Source organism: Gorilla gorilla, chromosome 14 (genome assembly GCF_029281585.2).
Source record: "Gorilla gorilla gorilla isolate KB3781 chromosome 14, NHGRI_mGorGor1-v2.1_pri, whole genome shotgun sequence".
NCBI classification, from domain to species: Eukaryota; Metazoa; Chordata; class Mammalia; order Primates; family Hominidae; genus Gorilla; species Gorilla gorilla.
This window is the reverse complement of record NC_073238.2, coordinates 66,425,498-66,445,243: the sequence shown is the minus strand read 5'-3', so window position 1 is coordinate 66,445,243 and position 19,746 is coordinate 66,425,498. Positions and strand designations below refer to the sequence as shown.

The window sequence follows — 19,746 nt, the reverse complement described above, 5'->3', positions numbered from 1 at the left end:
TTTAAGTTCTAGGTACATGTGCAGAGCATGCAGGTTTGTTACATAGGTACGCATGTGCCATTGTGGTTTGCTGCACCCGTCAACCTATCATCTACATTAGGTATTTCTCCTAATGCTTTCCCTCCCCTAATCCCTCACCCCTCAGCAGGCCCCAGTGTGTGATGTTCCCCTCCCTGTGTCCATGTGTTCTCATTGTTCATCTCCCACTTACGAGTGAGAATATGTGGTGTTTGGTTTTCTGTTCTTGTGTTAGTTTGCTGAGAATGATGGTTTCTAGTTTCATCCATGTCCCTGCAAAGGACATCAACTCATCCTTTTTTTTTTTTTTTGAGACGAACTCATCCTTTTTTATGGCTACATAGCATTCCATGGTGTACATGTGCCACATTTTCTTTAGTCTATCATTGATGGGCATTTGGGTTGGTTCCAAGCCTTTACTATTGTGAACAGTGCTGCAATAAACATAGTGTCCATGTGTCTTTATAGTAGAATGATTTATAATCCTTTGGATACTTTCTAAAACTTGATCACATTTTCCTGATATATTCCTCAGGCAGAATAAATCACAGCATTCCAAATAACTTTTAGTCTTTTAAGACCTTCGTGAAGAATTGTGATGGGATTACCTTTTTAATAAACAAATGCAGTAATTCTCATTTTTTTTCAAAAATGACATCTGGAAATTGACATGTTAGAAAATAGATTCTCAAATTATTCTGCTAGATTACCAAGGAATCAAGATTAATAAATAAAAACTTTTTTATTAAAGATTAAAAATAAAAACTTATTTTTTATAAATCCAGCATAGACCAAAATCAGCCAATCAAATAGTTTAATTAGAAAGAGATTATTTGAATTGCAGGGGTTTTTTTTTTTTGCTCTAAAAAATTATGACAGTGTTTTAGTAGGTAAATTTCCTAATGTGTATACAATTGAGTTAGACAATTTTTATTTGCATACATTTTTCTTAATTGCATCTTTGTTTTAGAAAAAAACAAGGAACGTATGTGCAAAGAAATGCTTTAAGCAGCCACTTATGCTGACTGTCAGTTTCCCTTTGCAGATTACCTTGATGTGTGAGGAAGCTGATTTGGTATTGGAAAGTATTGTGGAGCTAGGAGGAATCAAACTGCTCTATTTTCTTCATTTTCAAACTCACCTTGGGCAGGCATGTAAACACCATTGTCCAGGCTTTCATTCCAGAGGGAGATGTCTACTTTGCTGTTTTTCTTTGTGTGAAGACAATGACAGTGGTTGAAATTACAGGATAGAATATGAGAATGCTAAGTAATGCTGTGAAATCCCAGAATCTCCTTTATTCAGGAAGATGAATAAACAGAGATGTAAAACCATCTAAGGGCTAAAATGAAAAGAATTAATGGAAATTTAACATTTTTGCCCTTTGAAATGGAGACGGCTGTTAACTGTTCTCAATTTAAACATAATAACTGCTTATAGCAAAAAATTAAGCGTATAGAAATATAGAAAGTTGGGGGGAAAGGCAAATACTCCCTCCCCAGCCCCAAAAGGAAAGCCAGTGAACATGACTTCATGGAGGCGTGTCCTTTGTGGATGAACCACATCGGGACATGGAGGGAGCAAAGCCTTCCTGCTCCTTGTTGACCGACACCTGACCAAGTGTCAGCCATCTGAGACAGAGGTGCTGCAGTGGCCTTAGAGAGGCCTGTTGAGAGCAGATCCAGGTCCTGGTCAGGTCAGGGGACAGACAATGCTCAAATACCTCCAGGCTGCTGAGTGCTGGGTGCCTGGGCAGGTTCTGTCACTCATCTTGCCTGTCTGGCCCTCCTCACAGTGGCACTAAGAGCTATTTGCATAACTGTCCCATTTCCACAGATGGGATGAAGCCTCAGGTTGTTCAGCTGACTGTCCGGGACACAGAAGGGGCGTTCAAACCCATTTGGCACTGGCATTAAAGCCTGTAATCTATTATGCTCCATCTGGAAAGCTCCCTCTTCCTCCCAAAGGTGAATGCTGGTGCTTTCCTTAGGAGTAGAATCTGTACTTCCTCAGCATCCCTTGGTCCCCTTTCGTGGACAAGAAAGGTGTCCTTTGGCAGGACAGTGTGGCTTATCTCAAGAGCCATCCCGTGTCTGTCTGACCAAAACAACCTCCTAGTCTGCAGCTGGAGCCAATTTAATCATTTTTTATGCATCTAGAAATGCAAGTATCAGAAGGAAAACATGGGAGAAGGGGAAGAGCATGAGGCTGGAGGTTAGCCCTGCCACTGGATACCTCCATGCTACAATATATGCAACACCTGTACTAGCAGCCCAGGGTTTTAGAGCCTCAGATATGCATTTAGTGCAGAGTACATGTTAGGATGACTCGACAGTCAACGTATTTTTATCATCGTGTGCATCTGAGCTTCATGTTAAATATTCTTGCAAGTTTATATAACTTTTTTTTTTTTTGAGATGGAGTCTCACTCTGTCCTCAAACAGGAGTGCAGTGGCACAATCTCAGCTCACTGCACCCTCCGCCTCCCAGGTTCAAGAGATTCTCCTGTCTCAGCCTCCCAAGTAGCTGGAACTACAGGCATGCACCACCATACCCAGCTAATTTTTGTATTTTTAATAGAGACGGGGTTTAACCATGTTGGTCAGGATGGTCTCGATTTCCTGACCTCGTGATCCCCTCATCTTGGCCTCCCAAAGTGCTGGGATTACAGGTGTGAGCCACCACACCCAGCCTGGATAACTTTTTTTTAAGGCTTGAACATTTTTTAAAAGAAAAGGTTTTTAAAGGGCTCACAGTATTTTTGATGGCTCCAAAGCTCCATGTTCTACCACCTGTGTTTGGGTCTACAGAACTCCACCTCAAACCCCTGGACAGAAATCTGTCTTCAGCAGTTGATTACAAAGCTAGTACCCTGGTAGCTTAGAAAATAGATCCTCACCAAATCCCTGGGGGCCACTTTACACACTGCTGCAGACCTCTATTTTCTCATCTGTTTGATAAGAACCGCCCTCGTTACTGCCCTGAGCTAGGAGGATGGAAGGGGCAGTCCACAGGAAACCCACACACAAGTGCAAGGTACGCAGTGGTCACAGGCGATCTCAACAGGCAGTGAATGTGTCATGCCGTCTCCCTCAGATCATCCTACCTCTTCGCAGTTGAGTGCAGTCGGGGCTTCAGCCTTCTCATCTGCACAAATGGGGATAATAATAGTTCCTGTCTCACAGCACTGCCATGAGGGTATGATGAGGTCATCTGAGTAAAGCAATTAGAATAGTGCCGGGCACATCCGGAGTGCTCAAGAAATGCTAGCGGCTGTTGTCATCGTTGCTGTTAAGAGGGATGATGTCTGTATTCTAGGAAAAAAACAAAAAAACAAAAACAAAAAAAAACCCACCTCAGCCTTTGTTCCTGGAGCAGGTAAAAGCCATCTTTCTGTGTTGGGCCAGAGGAAGTTCCTATTTTGGGGTCTGCTGCTAAGACTTAGTGGACTGATAACAAAAGTTTGCCTTTAAAAAGAGCTGCGTTTCTCCAGTTACTGGACACCAGGCCAGACCCCCAGTTCTCTTGGTTCTTGGTGGTCTTTGCATGTGTCCTCCACCTCAGTGTGCCCTGGGTCCAGTGGAAGACCATGGAATGTAGGGGAGGTTAACAGCACTGGCCTTGGAGTTGGGGCAGACCTGAGTTCAAAACCCGACTGTACCCCTTAAGGAAGTCACTCACCGTTCTGGGCTTCTGAATCGGTGTAAAATGAGTTCACTGCTGCCTCCGTGGCTTGTGAAGGTTAAGGGGAATTATGTACATAAAATGCCTAGCACAGTGCATGGCACACAGCAGACACTCATAAAAGGCAGTCATCGTTAGAATGGCACTGATGTGGCATCCCCAAGTAGGGACTGGAGAGGTAAAAGCTCTCAGGGAGCATCTGGGATGGAATGGGATGCAGGCTCCTGGAAAATATTTATTGACCGCCTGAATGATGCTGGTGCACACTGGGGATTGAGGACGTGAGTGTAAAGGGTGCTAGTGAACAAGAGTGTGGAGATGAGGAAAGTGATGAGTTTTAATGTGGCATTTCAGTCTGGTTTTAGAAGACAGGACCTTATCTCATTCAGCCCACCTGCGTTATATTCAGTAATTCGATCATTTTCAGCAACCTTTTAAAATATCTTTCCCTTTTCTCCAGGACAGAATTACATCACCTTTAGATATGAATTCCTAAAGAATGTACTAATTTTTGATTAAAATAGAACAATCTTGCTCTGCTGTTTCTGATGACCCAGCTTTGGGGGCTAAATATAAACCCAGCACGGTGGTATGGTACTTCCATCACAGCAGCGAGTGGGCCGTGGCATCGTGTGAATTTAATCACAGAATAACCTGCTATTAATAGTTCCCGGGGTGGGGTGGGGAGCAGTGAGGGGATCGTCTATTTATTTATTTATTTTGGAGGAACATGGGTGTTTTATAAACTTCCATTTTCTCCTTCCTATTTAATGTTCGGAATTAATGCCAAAATCCATATAAGCTTAGATCCAGCTAAAAATGTTAACATGTATTACTTCTGGGAACCTCAAAGAAGCTGATATTGCCTGTTTGTGACTTAGGATACACTTACTTGGGTTTATTGGTGTTTCCTGTAAAGTATGAAGCACTAGATGCTTTAGGCTGGGAGCTTTGTTTTCCCCTTAAAGCTCCACCAATCTCTAGTTAATCTTTGTTTTTCTGAATAACAGTGTTTTTATATATATGTTTGTTCTATTATTTTATTTTTTAAATTGATAGATAAAATTATATGTATCTATGATGTGCAACATGATGCTTAGAAGTATGAATGCATCACAGAATGATCTAGTAATGTTTTAATGTTACTTATGCTATCACTGTCAATTATCCTTGCTCCCTGTCCCACCTCAGAGCATTCAGAGGATAATTCCATCCCTCCTGCTCCCAGCGTGCCCCGTCCCCACCCACTGTGCGTGTGCACGCATGCACACGCACACACACCCACACCCACACCCACAAACCCGCCCCACCCCCCATCCCCAGCCATGAAGGGACCTTAACCTGTTTTGCCTCTCACGGGCTCTTCCCTTCTTCCTGAGCCTAAACATTCAGGCTGCTCTAATGCTCCAGGGCTTTCCCCTGTGTCATCCATGGCTTTACTCTGATTACGCCCTCACCTCGGCAGTGGGGAGGACTAGTGAATTGTGTCCACTGCCCATGAAGCGGATCTCCTGGAGGGACCCAGGTTAGCTTGGCCTCTCCCAGCAAGTGGGAAGTCACCAGAACGGGGGCTGTGGAGCTGGAGGTGGCTTCGTCCACAGTGAGTGAGGAAGAGAAAAGCCACAGCAAGGAGGTCACTGCGGGAGGGGCTACCATCTCCAGGTCCCCAGGGAAGTCCTGAGCCCACGCTGAGCCTGGGAGGATTCAGGGAAGGCACAGAGCCTGCCTCAAGGAACCAGTGCAGGGAAGACAAGACACACACACACGTACACCACACACACCACATACCACGCACGCATAGACACATACACCACACACACACACCACACACACCACATACCACACACTCATAGACACACACCGCACATATATGTCACACTGCACACACCACATACCACACGCATCTCACATACATATATGCCACACATACCACATACACATAGACACATATGCACAACACACATACCTCATGCACATTTACATACACATATGCACCACACCATACACCATTGCACACATAAACACACTACTACACACACAGCTAATGACAGAAGGAGCTTTAGGAAAGGGATTTGATGAGGAGAAAAAATCATGTCTGGTCTCAGCTTTGGGGAGGAAGGGTGGCATCTGGGCTGGCACTGAAGTGTGATTTCATGGAAGAATATGAAGGTGGAGGCCTGGGTGGGTAAGGGATGTTTAGGGGAAAGCCACATGGTCAGGGCAGAATGGGCAGAGTGTCTCTCCTTGGCAAGCTGTGGGAGGAAGTGTGGAAGGGGCGTGAGTTACCAAGGAAGGCTCTGGTACACGTCTCTATGCATCTCTGTAACTACTGGAACCGAGGGGCTGTCTGGGATGGCTCTATGTGTCTATATTTGTGTGTTGTGTGTAGGGGTGTGTGTGTATGTGTGATGTGTAGGGATGTGTGTATTGCTATTTATAAACCATCTAGATTAGTACAAGGAAAGAAAAAAGTTAATTCCACCTTTGGTAGCATCTGTTCTAAGAATCACTTCCTTGTTTGTTTCAATTTCTATGGAAAGTGCTCACCGGCAGTACTTTTGCTGATGATGTAAGATGGCAATTAAGTGGAGAAATTATCAGAAAGCTGACACAATTTTCTGCTAGTTTTAATCAGTTTTAGAAGTCAGTCGATGAAATGTGATGTTCCTGCCAGGTGCTTAGCCTGGTATGAAACGGGACTCCTGTCCTCAAGCTGCTTTGCTAGGGGGTGCCTAGACGAAGGCAGTGGAGTTTTGGGAAAACAAATGAGCAACTAAGAAAGAGCTAAACAGTGGCGCATTCCTTCTAAGTGCAAGAGAAATTTAGAAAGGAGTAATGTCTAGTAATGCCAGGAAGGCTTCCCAGAGGAAGAGGTGTCAAGGGCCTGAGGTGCTTACGTGTGCTGGCTCGCCCCTTGCCGGCAGATCTTGTTATATCAAAGGTTCTGAGAAGTCCTGCAGCGTAAAATCCGCATTTCCCAAACATACTGGTGGGACCACAGAATCTCTCCTCCCACAATACAGTTTGTATCAGATACAGAGAAGAGATCTTCTGGGAATGCTGCTGAGAGAGGGTGAGAACTGAGTGAGGTCAGGCACAGGAGGGATTTGCTCGGGAGGGGAAGAGAGAGGGCTTATGGTCCAGGTGGTGCATGATTGTTGTATGCAGTGGGGGTGCATCCTGGCTGCTGGGGAGAGCAGGAAAGGGGATGAGTAGGCTGAGTGGGGCCACACTGTTTGGAGACAGGCAGAATTCAGGCAGGACGGAAGGAAGCAGGCACAGCCAGCAGTGCTCTCTTCTTTCTCTTCCACCAACTCAGGAGACTCCACCATCCCCTCTCTGCCCCCTTCTCTGAACCGTGGCCCCAAGAATGCAGAAGTGGGGGTCCTAGGAAGACTAACAGGGCAGATGGGGGATCCATCCCTAGACTCAACCCCACTGGCAGGATTGTGGAGACCATCAACAGACCCAGCACCCCGTCTCCTGGGACTGGGGGAAAGAGGAAAAGAGGTTTTTGTTTGTTTTTGTTTTAGAGAAGGGGTCTGGCTGTGTTGCCCAGGCTGGTCTGGAACTCATGGGCTCAAGTGATCCTCCTGCCTTGGCCTCCCAAAGAGTTGGGATTACAGGTGAGAGCCACTTAAGCCAGGCCTGAGGGGGTGTTTTTTTGGTTGTTGTTTAGTTTTAAACAGTGGGGGAGGAGAGTCCAAAGGACATCTGAATAGGGCGCCAACCTCTAGAAGGCCACCAGGTGGCAAGTCCCAGACAGGAATGACTAGAGGGCAAGGCTCTGGGGAGAAGCAGCTGTAAGGTGGGAGGGTAGCTGAAAGGTTGAGGAAGACGTGGTTTTCAAAATTGATCAGGAGTAGGTTGTTCCTCCTCTTCTTTACCCAGCCCCAAGCCCTGAGGGTGCCCTGATGCTTATTATTAACTCGAGATAATTCATAGAGCCCCCAAAGGGGCTTTGTCTGAGGGGTGCCAAAAGGCAGGTACCCACCTGGGGAAAATAGGACCAAACTGCTGCCTGTGGGTGAGATTTTCTCTTGATGTTCACCTGCAATGAAACCAGAGTGCCTCCTAGCTTTGGAGGACAGCTGCTCATCTCTGCAGGGGTGGCTGAGGGCTAATTGGGCTTGGGGGATTGTCCCCCTGTCCTCTCCTCCCTTCTTTTCCTCTCCCCTCCCCTTCCTTCCCCTCTCCTCCCCTCCCCTCCTGTTTCTTCTTTTACTCCCTTCTCTCCTTCCATCTTCCTTTTTTTCCATCCCTTCCTTCTCGCCTCCCTTCTTTTTCTCTCCTCTTCTTTGAACAGGCAGCTTTGGAGCTGTTTGTCTCACCAGTGGCTCTCAAGTCCACAGCGCCAGCCCCAAAGCATCTGAGTGGCTGCCGGCACTTTCCACTGTGAGATGTGCTGCCTGAGGGTCTGGTGCTTGGCTGTGGGCTTTCAACCGATCTCAGTGTGGGTGTGGCACAACTGACACGGTTGCTTTTCCTGGCCTTAGCAAGCCACCCATTCCATCGCCTCCCCAGGTGGCTGTGGTGGTGCCAGTGAAGCCTGTCAGGTCACAGAGCAGCTCCTCACCAGCCCATCGCATTCTGTCTCCGGAGAGGTCCCATCACAGGCGATGGGGCAGAGAGGACTGAGACGCAGCCCAGATCTCAGTGTCTAGGACTGGACTTGGTTTGTCAAAAGTGTAGTCTCCCATCTCTGCTGGCATTGGCAGGCTGCAGTGCAGAGTGCCTAGGGCTCATCAGGATTTGCCAACAGAGGCTTGTCACCAAGAATCATCCAGCCAGCTCCACGTGAGGTTACATTGCCATCACTGGACTCTGATGGAGGATTCAGACAGCCCACTCCATGCCTCCAGCACCACACCCTGCAGCTGGCAGAACAGTGGCCCCCAAGACATCCTCATCCGAATCCTCAGAGCCTGTGAAGGGCAAAAGGAGCCCTGCACATGTGATTAAGGGTCTTGACATGGCAAGAGGATCCTGGACCATGTGGGTGGCCCCAGATAATCACAAGGGTGTTTCTAAGAGGGAGGTAGGAGGATCAGAGAGGAGATGCAATGATGGAGGAAGAGGTTGGAGGGATGCGATTGGAGATGGAGGCAGGGCCACAAGCCAAGGACTGTGGTGGCCTCAGAAGCTGGAAGAGGCGAGGAATAGATCCTCCCCTGGAGCCTCCAGAAGGACCCAGCCCTGCCCACATCTTGATTTTAGCTCATAAGACCCATTTCAAACTTCCAGCCTCTGGGACGGTAAGAGGACAAATTTGCGTTGTTTTAAGCCATGAAGTTTGCAGTAGTTTGTTACAGCTGCAACAGGAAGTGAATCCACCCACCTAAGCTCTTCTGCAGGTGTGATCCCTGTCCCACAGGAGTCACTGCTGTCGCCTGGCAGGTTGAGGCTGCAGTGAGCTGTGATCACACCACTGTGCTCCAGCCAGGATGACAGGGCCAGACCCTGTCCCCAAAACTAAATAAATAAAAATAATTTTAAAAATTACCGTGAAAAGTATCAACTGCTTTGTATATAGAAATACAACCCAGCAGTCCTGGGAACAGGAGCCTAAGCCTGGGCCACGCCCACCCAAGACTTCTCTGAAGAAGCCTCTGAAGCTGAGCGCATTTGGGAATCACTAGTGTATAAACAGGGCTCTTTTCTGGAGATGACCCTTCCTGTATTTATCTGCCCCGTGAGTCATTAAGAAAAGGGCATGTGCCCAGCATTTCCCAACGAACTGTGAAACCTTTTTTCAAGCGATAACTCCTGTGGTTGGATGGTCTGTAAAGGATGAACTGATATGCCATCTCCACCCTCTGACACTCCCTGCTCAAGAGGCCAGGGCTGCCTGCAGAGAGGTGTGAGGGAGGAACAAGAAAACAAAGACATTAAGTCTTGACAGTTACGTTTTAAAAAGCACAACCCACACGTATAAATGAGTGGAGAGATTGCATGATCAGGCTGAACCAACACACGTATCCCCAACACACACACACACACACGCACACAGTGGGTGGGGAGGGATACTGATGAGAAAGAATGTGAGAAAGATTACATCAGGTTGAGTTTCTGAGAGAATGCTTTGGACCTCCGCTCCCCAGCTGAGTGGGAGAGAGGGGAGAGCAGGGGGCACATGTCTGTGAGAAAAAGATGCTTGAGCCCCTTAAGTTCTGACGGCTTGAAGGTAGAGCAGACCATTATCCCCTTATGCTGCGTTAATGTCCTGGAAGAGGAGTTGCCCAGAGCTTCCCCTGTGGCCTGGGTGAGCAAAGGACAGGTGTTGCCTGGATGTGTGCTTAGGTGGGCTACTGACAGCAAGAGCTCCGAGGAAGAGGGTACCTGGTGTGCCTTAGAGAGGCACAGCCCCCAGGGGTGCCCCACCTCAGTAGATTCCCTTGCCTGGAGGTAGACTTGCAGGAACTGCTCTGAGCTTAGACACTGAAGACTGAGGAGCAAATCCGCTGCTAGGCTGCGATGAGCAGCCTTCTTTCCTGCCCTTGGATCATTTAAGTCTCCTGGATTCCTGTGAGACTTTGGGAGCCTCCTGGAGTCCAGTAACAACCAATCTGTAATTTCCAGCCCAGTGGAATTAGAGGCTGGAATAGCAGTTCACTAGAGACCCAGGTTTATGGATTGAGAGGCAAACCTGCTAGATATCCGAACGCCTGCTCTGCACCAGGTCTTGAAGGAAAACCCAGGGCTTGCCCCATCTCTTGCCACACACCTTACTGCTCATGGTCACTGCAGGTACTTGACAGCCTGAGAAATGTGCAGCCGCTTCTCCGTTCTCAGATCAATGTCTGCATATTGACCAGGGTCAGCACTCAATGGCTGCCTCCTGATCCAGCGAGCTCTCTGCCTAGCTCCTCTCCCACCAGGCGTCGCAGAGCTGTGAATTGCAGTTATCAGAAGCAAAATGAAATGAGTTTGAGCCTAAGGGGAATCCATAATTGGAGTGCAGGAATGTTGCAGTTTCACAGCTGGGCCTCAGGCACGATGGGGCAGAGAATCTGAAGGCCACCGGAAGTCCACTTGCAACAAATACTCATTAGGTGACTGTCGCAATTGTAGGTGAGGGATCTACAGCCAAGAAACGATTCAGACAAGGCTCCTGCCCTTCATGAGTTTACATTCTAGTGGAACAAAGAGACAGCAATAATAGGCAAATCCTGTCATTTCTGCCAGTGGAAAGTGCCATGAAGACACTGTAGCAGGACAGCAGGGTAGAGGAGGCAGTGATGAGAGGTGGGGAGGGGGATTGCCATGGGAAGATACTGCCCTGTGAGTGAGAAAGCCCTAAGGGGACTCGGCTGGGAGGGTCAGCACTGGTGCACATGGGTAGGATGGAGGGAGGCAGGAAGAACAGGCCCAGATCTCAAAGAGACCAGCAGAGCAAGAAGTTGACACTTTATTGCAAAGCTGCTGGGAGACATTGGAGGGCTTGAAGGAGGGGCGTGACATGATTTGCTTCATGTGGTGAGTGATTGTAGGGGAGTGAAGAGGCCATGCCCTACCCAGACCCTCCTCAGGGCTCACCTGTGCTGCCTGGCACAGAGCAGGAGTGGAAATACACGTTGGCTGAATTACTGTCAAAGTCTTATCTTTTCTCTGTTAAGTCTTAGCTGGCTTGAGACCATGTAGTTCCCTTCATCTGGAAAATGACACCAAATATTCTACAACTAGCTGTTATCAGACCCGTTTCAGGAGCAGTGCAAAATACAGGCAGCAGCTCACATCTTTCTGCTGAGAGGTAAAACGCTTGCTGAGAGTATGTTCTTTGGTTGCAGGCATATACATTGCTATTAAAATGCCTCTTGGATTCCTCACTGCAACGTCATACCTGGACTTCCACAAAATAATTCCATGTATTGCCTAGTCCTTAGCTCCTGAGCCTGGTGATAGAAAGCCTCCCTCCCTCCTTTCCTTCCTTCCTTCTTCCTTTCCTTCTTTCCTTTTCTCCTTCATATTAATCCACTATGAGCTAGGCATGATGCATTAATAGCATAGAGATGAAGTGAATACTTTCTCTGCTTGCATTTGAGTGGGGGAGTCAGAAAAGCAAACAAGCACAAGAAAGTGTCACAGGGACGCTGGCAGGTGAGGAGAGCGACATGCTCACGCAGGTGCGCAGCAGGAGACCTGCAAAGGCAGGTCACCATGGCACCGTTTGCTCGGGACACAGCTGAGACGTCCGCTTAGGGAAGTGGACAGACAACTTGCGATGTGTGTCATAAGAGAAAGTATTTACTCTGCAGCGTTCAGAATGAACCAACAGGATCTGTGTGTATCAATATGGGGAAAACACAGTGTTGAGTGAAAAAAATTACAGATACTTAAAGAGTCATGAAGATTAAAAAAAATAATTTTATGAATTGTTCTAGACACCAGCCTCTGTGGTCAAAGTACAAACATGGTCTGGGGCTATATACCAAGTTCAGATCGGTGGTTTCCTATGGGGAGCAAGGGAAGAGAATGGGGTCTGGGAGAGGTGTGTCAGGGCCTTCAGCTATATTTGTAACTTGTTATTTCTAAAACTATGAAGCAAATGTACCAAAATGTCAGCACTGGTTAAATCTGGGTAGTGGGTCAGGGATTTTGTCTTCTTATTCTCTGTATTTATATACATATTTTAAATATGTGTAAATTTTTAAAAATACATGTGGGTCTGGTGTTTGTAGAGAGGGCAGGACTAAAGCTATAGCATTGGCTCACCTTCACAGCAGGCTCAGGTGAATCAGTGGGCTGGGGAGTTTCACCCGGGCCTCGGCACTGGCCACTGGCACTTCACACAGAGGCGAGCAAGGGCCTTGGGAAGCACTTATTTTTCACAAAGCAGGTAGAGAAAGAGAAGGAAAAGATGGGAATAGGAGGTTTCAGAAAGGAGCAGAGCCAGGAGAGATGTGTCATAAGGAGGTCCAGGAAAGAAAAATAATTTCTAATTATGGGGCCGGTCATGGCGGCTCATGCCTGTAATCCTGGCACTTTGGGAGGCCAAGGTGAGTGGATCACTTGAACTCAAGAGTTCGAGACCAGCCTGGGCAACATGGCAAAACCCTGTCTCTACAAAAAAAAAAAAAAAAAAAAAGAATTTCAAAAATTAGCCAGGCATGGTGACGTGTCCCTGTGGTCCCAGCTACTTGGGAGGCTGAGGTGGGAGGATACTTGAGCTGGGGAGGTTCAGGCTTCAGTGAGCTGTGATTGCACCACTGTGCTCCAGCCTGGATGACAGAGCAAGACGTTGTTCCAAAGACTAACTAAATAAATAAAAATAGTTTAAAAAATTACATGGAAAATGTCAATTGCTTTGTATGTAGAAATACAGAGACTAAGAGTGAATCCCCATATGCCCACCCTGAACATCTTGAATTAAATAATTGTCAAGGTTTTGCCATATCATTTTTGCTTCTTCTATTCCTCCTTTTCTTTCTTTTTCTCTTTTTTATTTGCTGAAGTAATTTAAAGTAAATCCCGGACGCCATGTCTTTCCACCCCTTCATACTGCCTTGTGCATTTCTAAAATATCCAGACACTGAGAAAGATTTTTAAAGAGGGAAGTGTCAGTCACATTAAATGTTACAGACGACTTGAGATGAGGACCAGGGGGCTGTCAGGAAAGTTCCAGGATGGAGAACAGCTGAAGGTGCAGAGGTGGCAGGAGGAAGTGCTGACCCCCAGGCATTGCTGGAATTGGCACTAGGAGTTCACAGAGGGCCTTCGAGAGAAACATTCAAGAAATGCCAATCATTATTTTGAGAACTGTGATGGTAAAGAGGAGAAGGAAGATCACCTTTGAGCATGCAGGGATGAGGCACAGAAATATTTTTAGGATGGAGAGAGATCGATATTTGGAAGCTCAGGTGACAGGTATGAAAAAGGAAGCAAAATTGATGGAAGAAATTCCCAGAGGGACAGAAGGGAATGAGAGGACACTGGGATGAATCTCTCAATAAACAGGAAAGAAGTTACTGAAACATCTAGAGGTGGGAGGAGAAGGGCGACATTCTTGGAGGACACTGAGTTTGCAGTTTGGGACATGAGAATTTGGAACTCCCTGGGGCAGAGACCGGGGTCAACCCAGAATTGTGATGATATTGTGATTTATTGGGTAGCTGCTGCAGGCACTTTTGTCGTCTCGTTTAAGCCTGCTGCAGGCACTTTGGTCGTCTTGTTTAAGCCCCATCAATGCATTTTGCAGCTCAGAAACGTGAACTCAGAGATGTTAAGTAACTTGCCCAACACATACTTAGTAATTAGCAGAATTGTTTTTAGTGCAGAGCCCTTCTACACAGCCCTGAGGAACACTGTCCTTAAACCACAGGACTCGCTGGTAGCACCAGTCCTCAGTAGTGTCTGGGTTTCCCTAGCATCTCCCAGAAAACAGCTCACTGGATTGGCTCAGGTGTGTAAGGGTACCTGGATATGTGAGCAGGGCAGGGGTGGCAGAAGATGGAATATTCAGGAACCTAGGTGTGCCTGTCCATCTTTGTTCTTGAATTATATTATTTCCTCTGGAATTCCTGCTTCTGCTGTCTCCCTCTTTCCTTCTGTGAGCACCCTCTCTGGGTGCTCAGACTCCTCCTTGTCCCCAGCTACCCCCAGTCTTTTACTCAGGCTTAATAAAACTTGTCCTTCACCTGGCAGCATCACATCCCCACCAACCTGCTGCCATTTGTTGAGAGAGAGAGACCTGGGATGTCGCTGGTCCACTGGCAAGTCACTTAGACGAGGAAGGAACAGTTGCCCTGTGGAGCTCCATGGTGATGTTTGCAGGTGCAGTGTGGGACTAGGAGGTGGGTGGGCTGGTACCTATAAGTCATATTCATGGTCTTTAGTGAATGTCCACCTGGTCAGCAGACGGGCAGCTAGGGCTTAAGCCCACAGGTTAGCGTTAATGGGGCCTTACTTGTCCTCCTCCGCATAAGGGAATGGAGAAAACACTGGTGAGCGAGACAGACCTGAGTTTGGATCACCTCAGGTGATCACGCAGCTTCCCAGAGCCTGAGGATGCAGTGAGAATGATGCCGGAGAATGATGCATGGGAATGCTCAGGGGGTGGAGGAAGAGTTGAAGGGGTAGAAGGGTACTGAATTCTTGCTGGTTTAATTGAAGGGGGAAAGAGCGTGTTTAAATAGGATTCTCAGAAGAAAAATCACTGATGTAAAATAAATTTTACATGGATGATTTAAAAGATGAAACTTAAGGATTTCTTGGATAACCGACCTGAGGTGACCCTGAGGGGCTCTGGGCCAATGGTGCCCCAGGGAACCAGGCCCTACCTGGGATGCAAACCTAGGAAAGAGGGCTGGGCTCGATCCATGCTTGGATGGCTGGAAGGGCCAAATCCAAGCCAGCACCTGGCTCCATGTGGCTCCTTTCTCTAAACTAAAATGCAGACTAAAATAAGACGTTTTCAATAAGGGAAGAATGCGTTGATGATAGCTACCACTTGTTGAACCTTAAATATATGCCAGGCACCCTGATAAGTACATAGAAACCCTTTACATATCTGTTCTCCCCAGCTCTCACACAGCCCATATGTAAAGTACTATTGTTCCTGCTGTTTCATGGAGAAAGAACTGAGACCAGAGTACAGAGGCCATTCACTGGGCCGTTTACTGGGCTGTTCACTGAAGCTTCTCCCTCAAGGCTTCTGTAATGCACAGGAAGGGGCTCTGGAAGGGGCCCAGCCATGGGTTCTCTTGGTCATGTGTTTTGCAAGTTTTGCAAAGTTAGTTATTAATATTTCACTTATAATTGGTTTAGATAGGTTTCTTCATGCTGGTGTCCCCTCCAGCACATACACATTCCCAGTGTTAAGTGTCAGTGATTTTTTTTCTTCTTTTTGAGAAGAGGTCTCCCTCTGTCACCCAGGCTGGACTGCAGTGGTGTGATCTTGGCTCACTGCAACCTCCGCCTCCCGGGTTCAAGCGATTCTCCTGCCTCGGCCTCCCGAGTAGCTGGGACTACATGTGCACACCACCATGCCCAGCTAATTTTTGTATTTTTAGTAGAGACAGGGTTTCACCATGTTGGCCAGGAAGGTCTCCATCTCTTGACCTCGTGACCCGCCTGCTTCAGCCTCCCAAAGTGTTGGGGTTTACAGGCATGAGCCACCACACCCGGCCATGTGTCAGTGATTTTAAGGGGAAAAGGTCATTGAGTTGGGGATACGATTAGTTTGAATGAGCGAGATCTATTCAGATGATTTGCTACCACTTCTGTGTATCAAGTGCTCCCTGTATAGGAATGACTTCCAGGACCCAGGACTACTCCCACTGTCCACCTCCTGACTCACCCAGGGGCATGGTGACAGAGGCGTGTCTCTGTGTATATGTAGAGGAACATGAACAGTAGAGGAACCCCAGATCTGTAGCATGTGGAGTTCAAAGCTACTCTGGAGAATTCTCCCAATTATCTGACATGTAAAATTGTTAGCAGAGTCGATTCTCATCAATAAAGGTCTCTCTTGTCAGGAACATACTTAATGTGGCCTATATACTTTTAAGCACATCATGCATTGTTTTCTTTTTCAATGGCAATTCCAAGAAATACAATTCACTGCAGCTGTTGTATCTTTAGGGCAGAAATCAATAGTAGTGCTGTATCTAATGAGTATGTCTATGCGTGAAGTGGCATATTCTACACATTCCAACTATCGATAATGAAACATTTCTATCAACCTTGCTAGGGAAAAGGCTGAATTATCTTTTATAAAATCATAGCCAGATGAAAAGTCAATCAGAGCCCCAAAGCACAGGATAAAAGTATTGCAGAAGTGTATTCGTTGATAAAAACATGAAATGATTTTTCTATATTGTTTACTGTTTTTGCAGTACTTTCCAGCTCTTCAATATTTGTAATTTGCCGTGAAGTATTTACATTCTAAACATCACTTTTGTACCTAATTTTGTATTTGTAATTTTATATCCTTCTTTTCTTAAGGAAAATACTCCAGATTGTATAAGATTTAGGCCCACAAAACCTGAATCGATTCTTGACAGAGTAATTAAGTAACAGCCGAAATCACAGCCACTAAATGGCCAAGCCAGGATTTGAAGCTGGAATTCAAACGTGGGCCTCAAAAGGGCATCTTGGACTCTAACATGTGCCCCTGGAGTCAGGGTCTTGTTAAAGTTCAGATTCTGACTCAGTAGATGTGGGCTGGTGCCCAGGTGCTGTGAGGCTGCTGCTCTGTGGGCCACACTCCGAGGAGCCAGGATCTCTCAGCTAATGCGCTCTGTGGCCAGCTCTCAGACAGTGCAATTAACCATTGCCACTCAGGGAGGTTGTGGGAGTTGCCCAGAGTAGCAGAGTCAGAGGCTGAACTCACAGCTCCATCGCCCGCCTTACATGGTGGCAGGTGGGCTAAGTAGGGAATCCCAGGAGTCAGCTCTGGGTCCCCAAGAGGAATGTCTCTTCCAGCCCCTGTCCCCTGTCCCTGAATTGGCCTGAGATGCTGCAGTCAGTCTCAAGACCTGCAAGGTGAGCAGGAAAACACTGGCGTTTCCAGTGCGACAGACATACCTGGCTGACCTCTACTTGCCTGGCTTTCTCCACCTTGGTGACAGTGCTGCTCAGCCCTGCTAAGTGTCAATTTCCCTATGTATTAAACGAGCTTAATATGACCCAACTCATCGAGTTATTCATGGATTAAATGAGGCGTTATATGACAAATTACACGATCCAACTCTGCATGTATTGGCCTGTAGCACCCGTGGAACTGGTGATTGTTGTTCCTGAGCTAAACTGACCTTGGGAATCAAGTGACTTCTTCCTGCAGCATGTACTCTCAGCTTCCTTTTTTCTCAATGTGTGTGAAGAAGAAACTGTGTTAGAATCGAAGGACAGCTGCAAACATCTCACACCTGCAGCGGGCTGAACAGAGGTAAGGGCTTGATGGCAGCTAATTGTTCCCTGACAGATGTCAGCTTTGCCTGTCTGTCTCTCTTAACGTGTTTGCAGCTGTGCAGCAGGCTGACAGCCTCTGGCATTCTCTTTCTGCCTGGGTCCTCCCAAATGCACCCAAAATCCCAGCCATGCTGCTTGATCACCACAGGCCTGCCTGATGACAACAGGCTGTGGTGATTTTATTTGTCATCTTTAGAGCATGTGTAGCAGTATTTCTTTCCCAGAGGCATCAGATGTTTGTACTGCAGACATCTTTTCCAGGAGAAAAGGCTAATAGATGAGGGCAGGCTGTATTTCCTGGCTGGCCCAATCCTCTGGAGACTTCATGGTCATTAGCATCCCCCAGAAGGACATGCACCATAATGGCTGCAGACTCTAGGTGGTGCTGCCCCAAGCCCTGTAGCCTAGAGCGTCCGACATCGGTTGCAGCCTGGCCTGGGTTTGGGTTATTTTAAGCTGCCCCTGCAATGCAGCTGCAAATCCAGAAAAAGAGGACTGAGGGGCCTGCTCATCAGGGAAGAGCTCAGTAAGCACACGTTGTCACTGGCTTAGAGAGCAGGGAGACAATATAATTACAGTCATTCCAAGAGGTTCATTCTGCTGCACTGTCCTTTTCAGGAACACCCCTCCCATTTCTTTGGCGCCAATACTATTTTTTAAAAACCTTCCTGGTAAATTTCAAAATGCCACTGGTAAAAGCAAACTGCCTCACTTAGCTCCTTGGTTATTTGTTTAAAATTCAGTGTATCTCAGTAGAATTTTTTTATGCAAGGGATTGAAGCTCCTGACCCTGCCATTTGGGGGAAAGGGATGTCTTAAGAGTAGGGGGAGGAGCTTTCACCTTCAACCCAAGGTTCTCAACTGCATTCCACACGAAGCGTTAGCTTTAGGATAACATGAGCACAGACTGAACCCTGAGAATGCAGTTTGCCCACTCATCTATTAATTTGGTGTGTGAATTAACAGGCTTTGCCCAGAAAGAGGAAGTGGTGAAGCTGTGAAATTGCTTTCCTTGGAAAGCTTTGTTTAGTGGACACCTGTTAGTCCTGAATGGCAGGCAGAATCCTGGGTTCACAAGTGTTAATTTTCTAACTCTGAAGCTCCTTCTATTGTCATTTCCATCCGTCTAACTTTTCAGATTCCTAAGTATTTTTTCTGCTTCATTCGTGTATGTATTCATTCATCCATTCAGTGAGCATGCATTAAATGTGAACTATGTGCCAGGACTGCACTGGACATGGGGGCCACTGTCCCTGCCCTTGAGCTTCCAAAGCCGTGATGGGTGGATGAGCAGGGGTCAGTAGGCAGACACCGAGGTCAGTGCCGCTGGTAGCCCACATGTCTGGGGCATGTGGAGCTGTGGAGCATCACCTACTGGGTCTAGGGGCTGGCGAGGCTTCCTGGAGTGGTCCTAGAGAAACAAATTGGCAATAATTAGGGAGGAAGTTTAGTGAAAGAAAGAGAAAGGCGTTTAGAGGGAAGTTTGGAAAGTGTGGCCAAAGGGTGTACCATATAAACCCTCTCTCCAGTCTCCCACAGCTTTTAGTAAGAGATCAGTTTCCCGATAATGTACTAGGGGCTGGGAGCTCTGTGGAGGATGTGCCAGGCATGGCTCAGTGCTCCTGAGGCTGCTGTCCCCACGTGATACGGAGAAGGCTGTTTGCAGAACAGCCACTGGTAGCAGCACAAAGAACAAGCGTGAATGGGAAACAGGTCTCAAGAGCTCTGCCTCCCTCTCATGTGTCCATTCACTTCTTAATAATTACCGAATACCTGCTGCACACACTGTGCTTGGGACTGGGAAAACAGGGAAAACCGCCGCATCTTGGCCCTTTTGGACCTTTACATAATGATCAGCAAATAGATGAATCTGGTTTGTCAGACCATGATGGAGGAAGACAGCTATGGAGAAAGACGAAGGAAGGAAGTGAGATAGAGCCTGCAAGGCTAGGGTGAGGGTGGGAGGTGCCACACTGACAGGTGACATTCAGACAGATCCTTGAGGGAGCGGCCATGTGGGTGCCGGAAGTAAGGGTGGTCCAGGCAGAGGAAAGAAGCGGGAAAGCCCTGAGGCAGCAGTGGGCTTGTTGTGTTCAGGGAAAGGCAAGGAGGGGAAGGCAGAAGCAGAGCAGTGGG

At 47.2% G+C, this 19,746-nt stretch overlaps 1 protein-coding gene across 1 annotated transcript in view; it reads left to right on the top strand.

Moving 5' to 3' along the window:
* The window catches only part of TMEM272 (transmembrane protein 272), a 128,102-nt gene that overhangs the window by 1,630 nt on the left and 106,726 nt on the right, over positions 1–19,746 (top strand). Inside the window, exon 2 of the mRNA XM_055359913.2 lies at positions 1,064–16,454. Coding sequence (XP_055215888.1) covers positions 13,637–14,575 — 939 coding nt within the window. The 5' untranslated portion in view covers positions 1,064–13,636 and the 3' untranslated portion in view covers positions 14,576–16,454. Of the gene's footprint in view, positions 1–1,063 lie in introns of the transcript that reaches the window.